The 18,601-nt window shown below is 38.9% G+C and overlaps 2 protein-coding genes across 2 annotated transcripts in view; one reads left to right on the plus strand and one right to left on the minus strand.

The window, feature by feature from the left end:
- The window catches only part of LOC131586214 (pleckstrin homology domain-containing family A member 5-like), a 60,302-nt gene extending 59,902 nt beyond the window's left edge, over positions 1-400 (plus strand). The window contains 1 exon segment of the mRNA XM_058853103.1: positions 181-400. Coding sequence (XP_058709086.1) covers positions 181-310 — 130 coding nt within the window. The 3' untranslated portion in view covers positions 311-400.
- Positions 401-4,929: 4,529 nt separating this feature from the next.
- LOC131586099 (1-phosphatidylinositol 4,5-bisphosphate phosphodiesterase zeta-1-like) overlaps positions 4,930-18,601 on the minus strand; it is a 49,986-nt gene continuing 36,314 nt past the window's right edge. The window contains exons 10-13 of the mRNA XM_058852838.1: positions 17,108-17,280; positions 14,080-14,212; positions 12,387-12,536; positions 4,930-8,968 (exon numbers count right to left, since the gene is read on the minus strand). Coding sequence (XP_058708821.1) covers positions 8,883-8,968; positions 12,387-12,536; positions 14,080-14,212; positions 17,108-17,280 — 542 coding nt within the window. The 3' untranslated portion in view covers positions 4,930-8,882. The remainder of the gene's footprint in view (positions 8,969-12,386; positions 12,537-14,079; positions 14,213-17,107; positions 17,281-18,601) is intronic.

Raw genomic sequence — 18,601 nt, forward strand, 5'->3', positions numbered from 1 at the left:
ATTTTAAGCTGAATTCTACTAATGCTTGTTATTCCACTGGCGCTCCAGTTTAGCCCAGAGAATACTGAAAATGCAACATGTTTTTATGTCTGCTAAAAACACAGATTTCATTTGGTACTTTTTATTTGTTTTCTTTGCTAGAACATGGACACTCATATTTATGACCTTCTTGTTTTCCAGCACCTCCCAGATGGCTCTGCCCCAAGTGCACACGCTGAATTTTATCTTCTGCCAGATCCTTATGAGGTCAGTCGAAGGAAAACAAGAACAGCTCCAAGAGGCTCTGACCCTACTTACAATGAACTTGTGAGTACCATTCACTTTCTTCCACCCCTTCTTGTTTCATGGAATCATGGAATGGGTCAGGCTGGAAGGGCCCACAGTGGTCATCTGGTGCCACCTCCCAGCTCCAGCAGGGCCATCCCAGAGCACGTGGCACAGGATTGTGTCCAGATGGTTCTGGGATATCACCGGTGAGGGATGCTCCACAGCCTCTCTGGGCAGTCTGCTCCAGTGCTCAATCACTGCACAAGGAAGTTCTTCCTCCCATTCAGGTGGAGCTTCCTGGGTATCTGTTCCTCCTGTTGCCTCTTGTCCCATTTCTGGGCCTCACGGAGCAGATCCTGGTACATTCCCTGACCTCTTCCTGCAGATGCTGACAGACATGGATGAGGTCCCCTCTCAGCTGTCTCTTTTCCAGGGTGAGCCCAGCTCACTCAGTTTTCTCATGAGAGGGATGCCCCAGTCTCCTCACCATCTCCATAGCCCTTCACTGGACTCACTCCAGTGGTTCCCTGCTTTTCTTCATCTGCTGAGCTTGGAACTGAACACAGCACTCCAGATGTGCCTCACTAGGGCTGAGTAAAAAGGCAGGGTCACCTCCCTCAACCTCCTGTCAATACTTTTCTTGATGCACCCCAGGGTCCCTTTTTGGCCATGAGGGCACACTGCAGGCTCATATTGTCCACCAGAACCCCCAGGTCCTTCTCTGCAGAGCTCCTTCCCAGCAGGTCACCTACAACCCACACAGGTGCAATTTGTTCTATTTGCTTTGCCCTCTCTTGAAACAAAACAACAATACAACATTTTTAGAGCCGTTGCAATGAGGGTGACCAAGAAGAAGGAATGTACCATAAGGAGAACCACAAATGGTGATGACTGTCTGCTTTGCATCTTTCTCAGAAGTGAAACAGCGTCTTTTATGTCTCTCTGTTCAGGAAAACAGTTGGATTTTTCACAGTGCCCTGTCTTACCCCATAACCACAGTTACACGTTAGCCAAATGAGATCAAGCATCATTGCACCATAACCCAGCAGTTCTGAATGAAGATATGCACAGTAGCATGAAAAGTATTAATTGAATGGATGCTGTTATTCAAATTAACATTTGAAAATTGGCTGTTACTGTCCTAAATGATAACACAAGAATGAATAGCCAGGTTCTTTTCATGTTAAAATGCCATTAGTTCACAGCTATATATGATTCTTTCACACACCACTGAAGTGCTCATGCCTCTGGGGTGAAAGGAAACATTTGTATGGAGAAGCATTTATGGCAGAATGGGAAGTGGTATAAACTGTGTTCATTTGTAAGGGCAGATGAGATTGAAACAGTAGGTGGGATTGGAGATTATAATTATTACATGTAACAAATCTCCTAAAGATCTCAAAGCAATTTACAAATGCTCTTTCAGCAGGCTATAAAGTAGAAGGTGTGGAAAATATTACCACTCCACCCTGTTCCATAGATAAGATATGATGAAGGTTAGGTTAGTCAGCAGAGTCTCAGTGCTTATCTCTTCGTTTCTCAGTCCTGGAGTTGTAATATTTCTCTTTTCCCACATCTGTTAATTACAAAAGTTGCCTGCTTACACTGATGACTTCCAGCGTTCTGTAAGAAGGCTCCCTGAGTAGTATTGCTGCTCACAGCTGAGACAAATTTCCCTCCCTACAGTACTGCAGTGGAATAACAAGAAACTAGGCTTTATTTTTTCTGTTCTTTCCTTCTTTTTTCGCTATCAGAGTGGAATAAATCTAATTAATCTGTCTAAAGAAATTCCTTTACATTTGAAAGATATTTAAAGCAAACAAACATAATATGATTATATCATTACATTCATTGTAAGGTATCCAAAATGGACAACAGATAAGAGCCAGCCAGCAACACTGGAAGACAATTATCTTTCAAATTGCTCTTAGAAACCTTTGAATGCAAGGAAATCCAAAATCCCGTCTGCAGTTAGTCACTAGTCACTGGGAGGAGATTTAATTGTGGTTCACGAGTATTCCGCTGCTGTTAAAAGAAATCCCGTGAAAGCTTTAATGTCCTTAATCAAAACGGAGAGCCTTCTTCCCAGATGCTCAATCTTTTTCACTGGGAAGTGCTAATCACAGTGGGGACATATGGTTCCACTGAACTTGGCCCCTTCCAACCCGATGCCTGTGCTTTAGCAGCTCTGCTCCTCCATATGTGATGTCATTCTGGATGCATTTTTTTGTCCAAGGCTGGTAGACTGAGGCAGAAGCTGCCCCAGGGAAGCAAAACTACTAAAAATATAAGTCAGCTGTCTCTTAAGTTAGTTGCTGTCCAAAACACCGTGTACAGAAATGTAGTAGCCTTTTTTATGAGTTCATAAGTTTTTATTAAAGCCAAATGGCTGGAAGGAAGCTGTATATTAATTTCCTTCTTTGTTCCAGACTGAGAAAAATCTGAAATGTGCTTCTCTTGGGTATTTTTGATTCTAGTTTTGTACTTCTATTGCTTATGACTGCCTACAGCAAATTATCAACCTTGCAAAACTGCTTTTTATGTTTGATTTTTACTCGGGTGTGAGAGTGAAGATGTGAAAGTCCAGGAGGGCTGACAATAAAATGAGTTACAGCAAATGTTGTGGAGCTGCTTTTAGCAAACAAATCCTTCTTTTCTCTTGTGCCTGTGTTTGGATTTTGGAATTTGTGGCACTCATAGCAGTTAATGTTATATTGCATTAAGAAATGGTGGTAGAGAAGAGGAGAAGGAACACAGAAAAGTGGAATGCAGTGTAAAGAGAAAAGGAAGGCAGAGCAGCCCCAGCCAGTCTGATGAAAGGGGAGGAGGGGAACTGCACCAGGAGCCACGGCTGCTCCCTCCAGCACCATGCATCAAAACTGCCTTGGATTAATTACCAAATCTAGGAACTGTGCCATGGCTACCTATGGAGAAGCAACTGTCCCTCATTTGTGATTAAAATGTCATTAGACTCCTGTAGGTCAACAGTGTTTCTCTTTTTGCAGCCAGCAATAGTTGAATTCCAGCCCTAACTGTCCCACTGATTTGCTGCATGGCCACATATAACTCACCTCCATCGGATCTGTCTGTGTAAAAGGCAGGCAAATATTCTCACAGCACAATCATTTCAGGATTTAACTGTTCCCAAATTCTGGAACGTGTCATTTGTTTTATCCACACCCTTATTCAGCTTTCTCCAGACCTTTCTTCTGTCCCTACATCCTGATAATAATCCTTACTCCAGCTGAATTTGCAATACCATTTTAGAAACAGTTTACTGGGAGAATTTGAAAACCACCTACCCTGCACTGCAAAAGTCTGTCATTGCTCAAAGATGAAAGCCTATTTTTGGCCAAAGATTGAAAGTTGCTCATTACCCCAGTTCAGTTTCTTAACATTTACAGCTGATATGTGTAGGTTTTGGTGATTTAAAGCAACAGCTGGTACCTTTAATACATTGGCAAAGAAACAAGGCAGCTTTCTTTGATAGCATTAGCATCACCTCAGCATCAGATCACAGACTTATTCTAAATTATATTCTGCTTACTGTGCCTGTCCTTGCTTTTCAGATTTTCTTCATCATCTCACTTTTATTTTGGTGAGGAAAAGAGAAGCTGTGGAATCTGTAATTCATGGACAGTCTGGCAAATTAGGCACAGTAAACATGAAAACCAAAAAGCACCAGGTGCAAATTTCATGACAGCCATCCCAATCTATTATTTCCAAAGGCTTCTAAATGGAAAAGGCAATTTTAACCCCCTGGTAAGACCTTTCTTGGTGTCCTGTTGGTGCTTTCTGTGAGGATCGCCTGGTGTCCTGTCCATTCCATGAATGCAATTGCAAGTGGAAATACAGAGAGGGTTTATCAGTCCAGCCCACAGAGGTCCAAGCCAGAGGGGCTCAGTCTGCCTCTCCTTTTCCTCAGCAGTGCCATAGGTAACAGCCTGCATTCAGATTCCATGGAAAATCCAAGCAGGCAAATGACTTTAAGGCAGTTTCAGTTTTCCATTCTCCTGAAGTGAGAGAATGTCGCCACGTTTGCTTTTTAAATGGCATAGAGAGATTAAAATTTAAAGCATTTTTCCACTGCAAGTGAAATAGCAAAAACATTTCCAGCCATACAAATTTTAGATTAAATGAGCTTCTCTTAAGCAAACTTACCTTTCAGGCCCGCTCTGAGAGCATTTTCCTTCATATTTTTATCAGCCCACATGCAGTTTGCTCAACAGTTTTTGATTAATGCAGGGACTGAAGCATGGGAATTTGTTCTAAGTGCAATTTATTCTTGTTAGGCTATTGCTCCAGATTATTTGGGGTTTTTTTAAAATTCAGAAACTACACCATTATAATTTCATACTTTATCCCTGTGTGTTCTCACAATATTAAGGTAATTTAAAAGCTATTTTAAATCTATAGACATTAATAATTGTTTAAGACATGCTAAACTACCATTTAAACATCTCATTTATTTGGAGAAGTATCAACAGCATATCTGGAGTATCAGATATATCTAAATTTAGTAACTTCCATTTGCTCAACTGGGTCCAATCTTTCCCAGTTTTCACAGGGAAAATTATGAATACTGATTTTTTTTTTTCTCAAGCATTGTTCAAGACAGGTTTCAAATTTATTTTAAAATGGTAATCAGATTTCACGAGCTTAAGCTCGTGATTCTAAGGTAGAATCTCTTTATATAAACTAGATAAGGTCAAATGTATTTCTGAGGTAAATTCACTAAGTTAAGTGAATTTGGCTCATGGTTAATAGCTTACTATTCTGGATGGAAGTTTAAAGCAATTATCACAAAGTTGGATTAATCATCATCCTATTTGAAGTGCTTTGCCTGTCAAATAGATTAACAAACTTGTATTTTTTTTTTCTATTTCACTAGATATTATTGCAGATTGTATATGACAGAGTCCCAGAGCTCCAAGGCCGTGTACTGAAGCTTGTTGTGAAAAGCAAAGGAACATTTGTGGGAGCTGTTAACATTCAGCTGAGCAGTGTCCAGTTCAATGAAGAAAAGTGGTACTCCCTGGGAAACAGTGTAATTTAAATGCTCTCCGAGATGATTCAATTATTTGCCCACTCACTAATGTTTCTTTATCCCATTTCCCACGGTACATTTTGTCTCAGTTGCCCTTGAGAATAGGCAGTCATCTGCTGAGCACATATCCTAACATTTCATAATGCTATTGTCTTAAATGTGCTACCATGTTCCTGCCACAGATTCCTGACAGCGTGAGTTTAAGGAATCACGTGCTAAGGACTTGTAGCAATATGCAGAAGTTCTTATGACAGCAATGAAGGGCTTGGTTTTGTTAATATTAAATAGTACAGTAAAAATACTAAATTCTCAGTGTGTGGGGCCTCATTCTTTGCCCATTAATTCCACTGATGGTGTTGAAACAATGCTGGTAATGATGTAATTTATCATCATTGCATGTGATGAGTTCACCAGAGGACCATGGGATGGTTCCCTGCCAATACATTTCCCTGCAGATGTCCAGCAAATTTCATATTAAATCTTATCCAATCAATACTTTGGGTTTTTTAAAGAATGTTAGAAGTTTTGATACAATGTCACATTTAATCCAGGACATTAATTTGTCAACAATATGTATCATTGTTTTTTTATTCTGACATCCAAGAGGCAGATATAACTGGTCATTTGTGTGAAGAGAGAAGGGGGGAGAAGCTGATGTTCATGAATAAAGAGATTATATTGAGTGTGAGCTTTCAGGGGGGATTTATTTAAGCTCATGATGCCACAGATATTTGTTCAGCAGTCTTCCCACATTGCACTCCTATGCTGCATAAGGGGTTCAAGTCAATACATGCATTGAATAGATTTAGAGTATTTATATATTAAATAATGAACATGAGTGGTTCCTTTAAGTTCACAGATGCTAATTATGGGCCCTGTTTTTCTCTAATTTGAGGAAGCACTTAAACACCTCTTTAAGCATTTGGCATATGAGCAGCCACAATGAGCTGTCCATTACTGCCAGACTCTTGCACACACCCACTGACCATGTAAATAAACCTTTCCAGGGCCAGGGGCACAGTTTTAAGGCACAGGAGATGTGTTGATTTGTGGTCTGATCTGCTGTAAATTTTAAGTTCCCTTATACTGGGCAGATCTGACATTTGTCCTACCAGGTGGAAAAGTGGTCAACAGAGGGGTAATAATCCCAGAAGTGAAGATAATTGCCTTCTTCTCCCAAAGGACACCCACAGCAGTCGTCAGAATAGAAAGTTGTATAAAGCTCCTGAAGTGGGACTTGGAGTGTTAGGAAATAAAATAAGCTGGAGTTTTTCTCAGCATCAAACAAATGGACTTGATCAGGTTTTATCTAAAAATACTTTCCCTAGTCAAACTGATGTACTAAGCTCCTCCTCAGTAAGGGGAGGTCAGGGGAACTCTGTTTGGATATTAATATTATTCATCTATTCAGAGCTGTGAGAAACTGTAAAATATTCGCCACATGCAAAGGATATTGGCTGGCACACAGAATATCATCACTACAAAGATCAGGACACCAAACATTTTTGTACTATAGGGTCTCATGGGAGACAAATCAAGTGCCTTGTCATTCAAGCACAGAAAACACACTGAGACCAGCTTACAAAGTTATGGAATCACCTGACCTTACATTCCAATATTGATTTTAGATTCCTCTTAGTCTACTGTCTCAGTTTCCTTATTAAAACTATAATGCAATTTTCTAACAGTGTTATTTCCTGTGACATTTTCTAACACTTGTTTACCACATGCCCTGATTTTCCATCTTAGAGCAACATTTAATGAAACAGCATTAGAATAACAATAAAGAAAAAGAGCATTACAATCTATCATCAGAACTGTCTGTAAACTTAAGCAATATTATTTGATATTAAAGAAACTTGTTGATAAAACATCCTTTTCTAAAAAAAAAATCATATTTGAGTGACAAATCTGCCATTAGTTGTGTAACTGTAGTCCTGTGGAAGGTCAACAATGCTTCAGTTCTGAAAGGAAGATGGGAAAATTGTGTCTTATGGGTAAGATCTACACTGATGTTAAGCAAGTAGTTGTCCTCCTAGATTTCACACACATAATCAACCCTTGATTTTTCTAAAACTCTCCAGTTCTCCTCGGAATACTGTGTTTCCAACTTTCTGAGTTCCCGGTAAGATGTATCCTGAGCTCCCTGCTCCTATGAGGAATATGGTTCTTTACAAACTCTCCATGAATTTTTTTATCTTGCTTTAGCAGCAGAACATTCAAGACTAAGCTAAGGAAAGGTACCAATACTAGCATATGATTTTTTTATGATTTTAATTTTTTTCTGAAAACTATTTTTTCAGGTAAGAAAATGACAGTGGGCACTAAAGAGGAATAATTCAGTCAGAGCCCACTTTTTCCAAATTTAAAGGGAACATTGTATGTATAATTTTTCCTGTCCCCTTGAAAAGCTACAATGGTAAGAGATGTTGTTCAATACAAATAAAAATGCCAATTTCACATGCTTATATCCTAAAAAATTAGCATGATCTCTTATATGTATTGGATTATTATTCTCACTCAATAATTAATCATAAATTTGAAATTAGCTTCAACTGACATTAACTCAATTTTTAAAATATTCAAAAGCATTCAGTGTTTATTAATTGTTTCTAAACATTCATAGAATAATTGAATCACAGAATGGCTTGGGTTGGGAGGGATTTTAAAGATCATCTCATTCCAACCCCATGCCATGGCCAGAGACACTTTGTAGGTTGCTCAGAGCCCCATCCTACTGGTTTTGAACTCTTCCAGGGATGAGGAGTCCACAACTTCTCTGGAAACCTGTGCCAGTGCCTCACCACCCTCACAGTAAATAATTTCTTCCTTATACCCAGTTAAACTTACAGTTTAATTTACAGTTAAATGTAAATTACAGTTTAATCTTTCAGTTTAAAGCCATCCACCCTTTTCCAATCGCTACATACCCTTCTACTGGAAGGTTCTATAAGGTTTCCCTGGAGCCTTTTCTTCTCTAGGCTGAACAGCTCCAACTCTCTCAACCTTTCCTCACAGCAGAGGTGCTCCACACCTCTGATCATTTTCATGACCCTCCTCTAGACTCTCTCCAAAAGATCAACCTCTTTCTTGTGTTGGAGGCCCCAAAGCTAAATGCAACTTCCCAAGTGGGATCTCCTGAGAGCAGACTAGGAGGGTAAAATCACCTCCCTCAACGCTGATTTTGATAGCAGATGTGGGCTATGTTTCCACTTTTTCCATCAGTGGGAACTTCCCCAACCTGCCCTGACTTCCCAAGTGAGGGATCGCGGCTCAGGCCAGTTTCCTCAGGACCTGTGGATGTTTCTCATCACGTCCCATGGACCTGTGCACCTCAAGGCTCCTTAGGTTTTCTCAGACCCAGTCTTCTCCTACAGAAAAACAGCAGTAGGGCCAAGGACAGCAGCCCTTATTTGGGATACCCCCTCCATAATATTCCCTCTGGCTTCACAAAATCATTGTGAATGTGCCTCTCTGGGAATCAGGCCACTGGGGCTGTTGCGAAGCCAGAGATGTTATTTTATTGGAGCAGGGGGCAATCCTCCAGAATGATTTCTTCTGTGGAGCATCAGTGATAATACCAGATATGAACAAACAGTGATGCAGGTTCCAGCTTGGTGCCTTCTTTGGATATCAACGGAATGTTACGGTAACCTGTAAATATAATGACACCTTTATTAGCGTATAAACCACAAGCACAAATATTATGATGGAGTGTTTTTATGATCACCAATGCAAACAAGGCATAATTTATGATTCTGTAAGTAGCTCTTTAAAATAAAATGAAATTATACTAGAACTGAATATCATTTGTGCTGGTTTTTCTCATTTATATATATATAGTATTTCAATTCTGGTATTTTTGGTGTCAGAGTGAAAAAGCCCAGTGTTTTGCAGGATGTGATATTTTTTCAAATGGAAGACTTTCAGCCCAGTGATATTTAAACATGGGCAAACTTACATTGTAACATCCCAGGTTATGTGCTGCACACATTGTTTTGAGAGCAAATGAAAGAACTTGTGAATCAGCAGTGATAGCACCTACAGAACGGTGCTGCAGCAGCCATGCACTGTGCAGCTGAGGCAGAAAAAAGTGAAGTGTAAGACTTTCTACCATGACTTCTTAAAAAGTTAATTTCATATGAGTAATTCACTTTATCAGAGATAGGTCATGCCATCATGAAGCTACGTGTTCATCTGGTTATTGAAGCATTTGGAAAAGCCATAGTTCTCAATTTCAAACATAATTCACTTACCTGCTTAGAAAACAAAACAACTTTTTCTTAAAAATCCCGGCCTGTACTGCTTTATATGACTAAATGTCCCTTATTTAATAACAAGTGACAATGTCACTTATGGTTAAAAAAAATTCTGTGTTTTTTCTATGTATATATGTAAATAATTCCAGCTATTTAAGTAAGTCTGTTTTGTAGAAGTATCCATGTTCTGAACTGCAGTTTTCAAAATCCCTCTTTAGCTGTGTGTGGATGCCTGTGGAGTCTTTGGGAGCCACATTTACCTGGGTTTGGAATTTCTTGCTTCTTTCATACAGAATCATAGAATTGTTTAGATTGGAAAAGAGCTCTAAGATCATCAAGTCCAGCCTTTGACTGAACACCTCCTTGTGAACCAGGGCATGGCACTGAGTGCCACATCCAATTGTTTCTTGAGCACCTTCAGAGATGGTGGTTCCACCTCCTGTCTGAGCAGCTCTTTCTAATAATGGACAACCCTACCAGTGACAAAATTCTCCCTGATGTCCAACTGAACCTTCCCTGGCACAGCTTGAGCCATTTCCCCTTGTTCTGTCACACTACACATAAGTTCCTCTGGTATTTAAGGTTCAGATTCTAGGCAGCAAATATTAAAGCTGGTTGTAGGCAATTTACATTTGAGATCAGTTTTTAAGGCATGCACACAATATGTGGAAGGCTTGGTTGATTTCTTATCCGAAGATACACTTCAAAGACTAAGACTAATTTCTGAAGACTTGTGTTCTAGCCCCTACCTACAGAAGATTCTACAAAGTTTCCTGAGAGAAGTAAAACTTCTTTTTTATTATTGAAATTGCCCCAATTTGCATTAAATAATTAACTACTCTTGGATCCCATGATAATAGAGTTAAAAATTGAGTTCCTGTCCTGTATTAGTATTCACCATGGCAGATTCATTGGCACAGGGACTGTAAGAGAGGACTCCCCCCTCCTATTTGCCTTTAACCACCCAGGTAGAGAATTTTTCTCAATTTCAGCCCCTCTGAGTATAGCTACATAATCACTACATGGAAAATCAAATTCTGCTGCAGCTGGACAGCGAGCATTCCTCCCCAGTGGAGTCTACAGGTAGTTGGAGTCTGCTGCTGGGGAAAGGAAGGCAGTGTGGATATAGATTTGAATCCTTTCAAAAGAAAATGCAGAGGAGGGAGGAAATGGCACAACCTTGCCCCTCTGGCTGTCAAAGAAAATAAAAGATGTAAGCACTGCTCAGCTTTTGGAAGCAACTTGCCCTCAGGGATATGAATCCTAGGGACCTGGGGACAGTCCTGTAGTACAGATTTAAGCAATTGGAATGCTGAAGACTAAGACTGAAATCCATGCTCACTCTCCAGCATATTAGGCAGTTCTTGCCTTGTCTTCTGCTTGTTGTGACTCCCTCTGCAAGAACATTATTTTCCTATTTCACTGTTTAGAGAGTACTTGGGTACCTAAAGCAAAACCATCGTTCCAGACCTGCTTTCAGAGATCTCAATGTTAAGCATTGCAATGAATGTAATAAATTGTAATAAATTTTGAAATTATTTATCACTTTACCTCTTAGAAGCATTTTATTTATGGCCTCTGGGCATTCTGATAGCAAATTACTTTTTTTATATTGTGTTAAGTGGGGATTGGGGCAATTTGTTTGGCATCATTTATAATTTTTGTACCTAGACTCACTCCCTAGAATTTTAATTATTGCACTGAAAATGTTTCCTCAGAAATCTACTGCTCTTACTTTTCCAAAATATGAATCCCTCATTTGTAACCAAAATTATAAAGACATTAAGCCTCACTGAAAATTTGTATCTAAAAAAACCTCAATCAATAATTTTGCAAGTGCTTGTAAGCAGCAGTGCCTGATATTTGAATTTGTCTCAGATATTGTGAATTGTTAGGTTGAGTGTTCTTTCATTATCCTGAAGTATACAAATAAAAGGAAACGAAAAGGTTATCAGTGTAAAAATTCATGTTGTAGAAAAACAACTGAGCTCTAAGAGTAATGTCATTTTTCTTGTATAACTCCTCAGCCTCAACTAAGAATCACAAGCAGCTTTATGACTTCCAAACATGAGGGAAAAAAAATGCACCATTTCAAATCCTGTTAAGCTTAATAAAAAAGGTGTGGTGCCTGTTGCCAGCTCCAGTGTTTTGCCTTGCTGTCTTTATTCACTAATAAAAGCTGTTTGTTTTGTCAGAAATGGCTTTGGAAAGCCAGTGTAGTAAACAGCCATTTTACATAAGCCTTTCTCCTTGGCCTATTGGCTTCTGTGTCTGCTCTTTATGAGCAGCCTTTTCATTACAAAAGTTCCAGGAACTCTACTGGCTTAACAAAAGAAACTCCAGCAAGAAAAATACCATGAATATTTTGCCCTATTTTTAACCATTGTTCTCCACTCTGAAAAGTTGCAGATAGGTTACCTGAGGGGGTTTTGGTGGTTGATTTTGTTTTAATTTGGTATTGGGTTTTGAACTTATCTAAGTGCACAAAACCACTGTCTTCATAGCAGCTCTGACTAGTCTCACTTCTTGCAATGAATTAAAATACCACCTGAGCAGTTTCCATCTAGAATGGAACACTGCAGTGGGAATAATCACCTGCCATTAATATTGTTCTGATTTCAACATCACGGATTTGCATTCAGAGAATATGTTTATTTCAAACATAGAGAGTGCCATTTATTCATTTTGTTACAAAATCGTGTTCTAGAAAATAAAGGTGGTGCTGAAGTCTCTCAATGCTACAGTAACAAAAAAAGCCTGGAATGTTGCAGATTTTTTTGAGCTGTTATAAGTGGTTGACATAAAAATATTACCTGTATTCAGGCTCATCACAGGTAAAGTGTACTGGCCAAGGAATTCGTTGTTACACACAGAAATCTCATTCTGCACGCAGAAGCGTATCATTGCCAGTTCTGGAACTTGGATGTTAAAAGAGAATGTTTCATTCCATTTAGGGCTCAAAGCTAATTAAAGGAGAAAAGAAACAGGATTAAAATATGATTTCTTTTTTTTCTACTCTATAACTAAGCTGCTATCACTAGTCTGAACTGGTAAAGAGTTTCTTTTACCCTAGGTATCTGTGCCCATTTAAACAAATAACTAAACTCCCACTGACTGTAGTGGGGCAAAAGCCTAAGATAGTTGGTGTCATCCCTTAAAAGAGAGAAAAATGAGACAAGGATAGTCAGGTTAAGAACTTCTGCTCAGCTTAAATTTTCCTATAGCCATACCAGTTTCATGCTTTTGTCAAAGTTTCTCCTTTCACAGTGTTGGAAATGAATAAATTCAGGTAGTAAAACGTTCACTTGACTAGAAATACAAAAAGAGAATGTGGAACAGGAGGGGTTTGCCTGGTCTTTAGCAATGTTCATACAGGGAAAAGAAATTCAGGGGCTGATTTAAAACAGCAGCTATCTATAAAAAAGAAAAAGGAAGCATAGAAGACAGAGGCACAGACAAAATGAGATCACAGAAAGCTTGTAGTCTGAGACATCAAGAAGATCTGTATTATAAAGATAAGGGAGTGCTCACAGACAGCTACAAAGAGTACACACTTCACCTGTCAAGCAATTAAGGGATTACTCCTACCAGAGACTTTAAATGAGACGAGTGATGAAGTTACAGCAATTTCTTAAGAAAACCTCGTCATTAAGTTAAGTGGTTAAGGCTGGGATAGGGTTAACTTTCTTCATGCCAACCCCTATGGTGCTGCATTTTGGATTTTTGACTCAAACAGCACTGACTACACCCCAGTGTTTGAGCTATTGCTGAACAGGGCTTCCACAGTGTCGAGATTTCTGTCTTTCTCACTGCAGAGCAGCCTCCCCATCCCAGTGAGGGGGCTGGGGGTACCCAGGAAGTTGGGAGGAGGCACAAGTGGTACAGCTGACCCCAGCTGGCCAAGGGGATGTTCCTTACAAATGGTGTCATGCTCACAGCTGGGGGGAAGGAGGAAGAGAGGGCATTCAGAATTGCAGTGTCTGTCTTCCCAAGTAACCTCAGAGCTCCAAAATGAAGCCTTGTTTCCCTGGGAATGGCTCTACACCTGCCTGCCCATGGGAAGTGGTGAATGAATTCCTTATTTTGCTTTGCTTGTGTGGGCAGCTTTTGCTTTATCTATCAAACTGTCTTCTTCTCTACCCGAGGGTTTTCTCATTTTGGCCTTTCCAGCCCTCTTCCCATCCAACTAGAGGACAACAAGCAAGCAGCTCTTTGGAGCTGAGCTGCTGTCCAGGATGAGCCCACAGCAGTGTGAAAAAAAATAAATTCCACCTTCCTTTAGAAAGGGGGAGTGCTCCCAGCTGTGTGTTTGTGCTTCCTTAATCTACCAGTCTAGAAAAATGGCACACACAGCATGAACTTCTGCTACAGATTTTGTGCCAGGAAATCCTAGTCTAGAGAGAAATAATTGCATTTTCTATAACTCCTTGGGATGCAAAGTTGGTGTTTCCTTATAAAATGTTGTTGTGCTTTGTTCACAGCCTAGAGAAGCAGACTGATGCTCACCATTGCTTCTTACAATACTAGAGTTCTTTCTTGCTTCATCCTCTGGTACACCATGGATTTCTATCTGTACCATGGGGTTAGCTTTGTTGCTCCTTGACGTGCTGCTGCGTGGTAACTGATGGCCACTGATGAGCTGGAAAATTAAAGTTATATTGAAATAACTGTAAGAATGAACTAATTCACCACAGCCATATAGTCACCATAATAGAAATAGCTTTCAAAAGAAATTACTTTAAGTATATGCCAGTCATAAACTGGTGTAATAAACACAGTGGAATCAAGAATATGGTGCTTCCTATCTAATTTACTTATATATATATATATACTTTTTTAGAAACATTGTGGTTTAGGAGCATGTTTTAACTAGATCAGATTGGTCTGAGCCCAGTCCAAACTGACCTTGAATGGTTAGAGGGATGGGATACACATAACCTCTCTGGGCTGCCTGTGCCAGTGTTTCACCACCCTCTTTATAAATAAATAAATATAGAGATAAATAAATAACTGAAATAATATTTTAAACAATAATTTTCAGGTTTTTTTATTCAATAGCTATACATAAAAATTATATATTGCTACTGTACAAAATAATCCTATTGGAATCAGCCTACAGTGATTTTTACATTTTCTGCTATCGAGCTCATGAATTCCAATCTGTGTGGAGTGGATCAGCATCAAGACCCACCGTGACATCAGCATTGTGCTACAGGGTATGTAGCAGACTGCCTCACCTGTGCCTCATCTCTTGCACAGTATTCCTTAGTATTAGACAAAAACTCTTCATTCAGTGAGCTTCCTGATGTGTTTTGACCAAAATTTCCAAAAACAGGAAATTTTGTCTCAGACTGCCCTGTAATCTGGCACCCAGACTAAGACAGGATTTATGAAAGTCACAACTTTGTCTGCTTTTTATCTATATTTCAGGGTAGCTAGGAAAGAGTCAACATCTGTGCAGTAATCAGCCTTTTAGGAATTAGTATATAACATGTATTGAGAGAGATATACAAGCCTGAAAGTCCAGGTGAAAGATATGACTCCCAATCCTGGTCTCAGGCCTAAGCATCATAAGAGATTCTTATTCCCCTGTCAACCACCCCAAAAATCAAAACCCACAAATCCCACACTTTGCTTTGATATTTTCCAGTGCTTGTAGCACCTTGCCCCAAGAGAAGTTCTAGCCTGAAATACTGAAGAGCAGTGGCTTGGCAAACACTGATGCTCTTTCTTCCTAAGGAATTGCTGCTGCCTTCACCAGGAATCTTTGCAATCACTGATGGGCTGCCCACTAAGGACATGGGAGATTCCTTGCCATTTCCTGAGGGCCATTGCCAAGGCCTGCATGACCCACTGCTAGACCTAGCCTAAGCCTCCCCTGGCATGGGAAAAGAGTGAGTTCTTTCAAGCACACCGTGACCCAAAGCCATAAATCAAATCAATTTTTGAGATCCAAGGTGAAGCAGACATACAGAGTGATGTATAAATTTAGGAAGCACCTTGAACATCCCTATTTCTGCTTCAAAGGCTCTATGCCTCTTGATGGGAATTGTGGCACATTAGGTTGAGGATAAGGAATTCAGTAAAATCAGGCCCTATGTGATTTTTCTATTCTTCATTCGTTCATTCATTCATTCATTCAGAGAGATTTGCCCCTTAGATGTTTTCTATCTTTGCTTTCTGTTGTCATTTCTGCATTCATCTGGTTAGTAACTTTTTCAGCAGAAGCTGCTTTTCCTTTGACTCCTGCTCCAAATTGCTTTTGTCTTCAACCACAATTTCCTGGTTTTTGCTGCTGGCTATGAATGGGGCTCTCTGTGCCCTTCATTCCCTCAGCCAGTGGGATGCCATTGCCTCTCTGCAGCCCGCACTATCCAGCCTGAAGTCTCAGTCTAAAGTCCTCAATCTTAAACACAGCCTTTCTCTTCTCCAGCTCCTTCCAAACTCAGACACTTCCTCTGCATTGACAATGGTTTTGTCTGTCTCCTGCATTACAATTCAGGGTTTCTCCTCATCCTAATTCCAGCTTCATACAAATTAGGGCTAAAATAAGTGATGTATTTGCCTGGCTGCCTGAAATCATCCAGCAATGTCTATTCACAATTGGTATGCTCACTGTCAGGACACTAGAATGTTCTTGATTAGGTGCGTGCATTATGTAAGTATTTTATAATTGTCACTAACTATTGTTTTATCTCCGCTATTTATTACTCTGAAAGAAACAAAATAGCAATTACACACTAATTATATGCTAATTAAATAGCATTTATGCAAGTGGTATTCTGTGTAATCAGAAATATTACCTTTTCATTGGGAAAAGGGACTTTTCTAATTAGTGAACAATTATAACAAATCTACTTGACCTCAAAATAAAGGCCTTATCTAATCATTTATTTGTAAATGGCATGCATTTCAAGTATTTTTGGGAAGTAAATCACATTATAATTTGGGAGAAGTAGAAATAATTCAAAGACTTATTAATTCATCCCTCCTTTCACCCTTATTTATACCATTTAAGGATTATAAATAGTCTTTTATATATGCATAGAAAGATAATGAGACTTAAAAGAAGCATGAAGCTTCCTATCTTATCTTTAAAAATTTCCATTTGTCAATTAACATTATAATAGTACAGGTGGTATTATTGATAGTGAAAGAAATAACACCCGAAGTGCACATTTGAATTCTGTGTTTTCAGTTCAGCTTCCACATGCACAATTGTCTGGCTCCTTTTGCAGCTACATTATTTATATTTATTTGTACAGCATCATTAAAAATCATGTATTTTTACAGTCTCCTGGAGGCTCTGAACCCCTACATATTTTTAGCAAGCATAAGTGAAATACAGATGGGAAAGCACCCAAGCAGCAGTTGATACTCTGTGAGAGTTTTACCAGCTTGTTGAAAACATTAGTTCCCAACAAACAGGAATAGGAATAAAATGGGGAAAAAAAATAGATAATAATTGCATCTGAAATACATAAAATTTGCTTTCCCATTTTCATGGAACAAAACAACACTTCAGTCATCTTACCCTTATTGACAGAGACATTGGTTTGCTGTATCCTCCCACATTTCGGGTTGTAAATGTGGTATTGCGATCCCTCAAGAATACAGGTTTCAGCACATAGCCACAACCACCATTGTCCAGGAATTTTCCATCTTGCAATTCCATTTGTGTTCCCGGTGTTTGGAAGTTTAAGGCCACTGTAAAATTATATCAGTATTGATTTTAGTGAATTAGATTTGATAACATTTTATAAAAAAAATGTTAAAAAAAATTTCAAATGAGCTTAAGATATCTACATCTTTCAATTCATATGTAGGATCCTGTTATTTCCCTTAAATTAAGTGATACTCAATAACGGATTATTTGTGCACAAAAACAGTACACTCTTTAGAACTGCACCCTGTTTTAAGAACTAATCTATAGATCTTTTTTACATTGCTATACCTCTCTTCCCTTTTCTTTCTAAATTAGACCTTGGAGAATATGAAATAAGAGATCCTTCTCTCTGCAAGAACTGAATTCACATCCTAGTTTCTCTACAGCAGCAAGACCCTGCACTCCAAACCTGCTATCAAAGATCTGGTGCAGAAGTCAAAACCTCAGGATTGTATCTAACCTTAGTTATGGTGCAGAATTCATCACAAAAACATCTCACCCAGAAGATTAAGAAGCTTTAGTTTAGTTAGAATACTCAGTGAAAATACATATAAATTTATAGAACTAGAAGCAATTTTAAAAGTGTTCTTAAATTTATGTGAGCACACACTCTCTTGGAGCTTAATCCTCAGGTACTGGTGATTATTCTAAGAATACACCTGACAGATTTTTTCCTTTCCTTGGCAGTTCAAAACATTTTCAGTTTGCTGCAGCACCAATAATAAAATATCACACTTCTCATCAACAGGATATTGTAATTCATGAGATAAAGCCAACATTGAAATAGACCTGTTTAATGAAATTTCCCCCTATTCCAGTGCATTGGAGCTTCTTGTCACATTCCAAATAGAAAATGCAGAAGTCAAATCAGCAATGAATTATGACATTATGAACCCATGACATGTGTTAAACAGAGAATGATAAGAAGTCATTTACTTAAAAGGATGGTTAGGTAGGAATGAAAAAAGAAGATTTTAAGCAGTTCAAGTGACTCATAATAATTCATAAAGAGGACCTTATTACATTTTCCTGGGAGATAATATGAATGTGTTGAATGAACATTTGACATAATGCAAAAATCCTTATTGCAAGTGGAAAACACACAAAATTGTTTTCACTGCAAACATTACTCATTCCTTCACTGCTTTGATGATCATTTTAAAATATTCTGAAGCAAACAACACAAATAGGAATGAAGCAGCTGGTACAATGGACCTGATATTTATAATATGATATATAAACACATGTTTTTGGTGGGGTTACTTCTGAAGAGCTCTGGTTCCGTAGTCTCAAAACCAATGAATGGGTGGAATATATGAAGTGCTCCCAGAGTGCATCATCTGTTTAATCTGAAAGGAATCC

This window comes from Poecile atricapillus, chromosome 18 (genome assembly GCF_030490865.1).
Source record: "Poecile atricapillus isolate bPoeAtr1 chromosome 18, bPoeAtr1.hap1, whole genome shotgun sequence".
NCBI lineage: Eukaryota > Metazoa > Chordata > Aves > Passeriformes > Paridae > Poecile > Poecile atricapillus.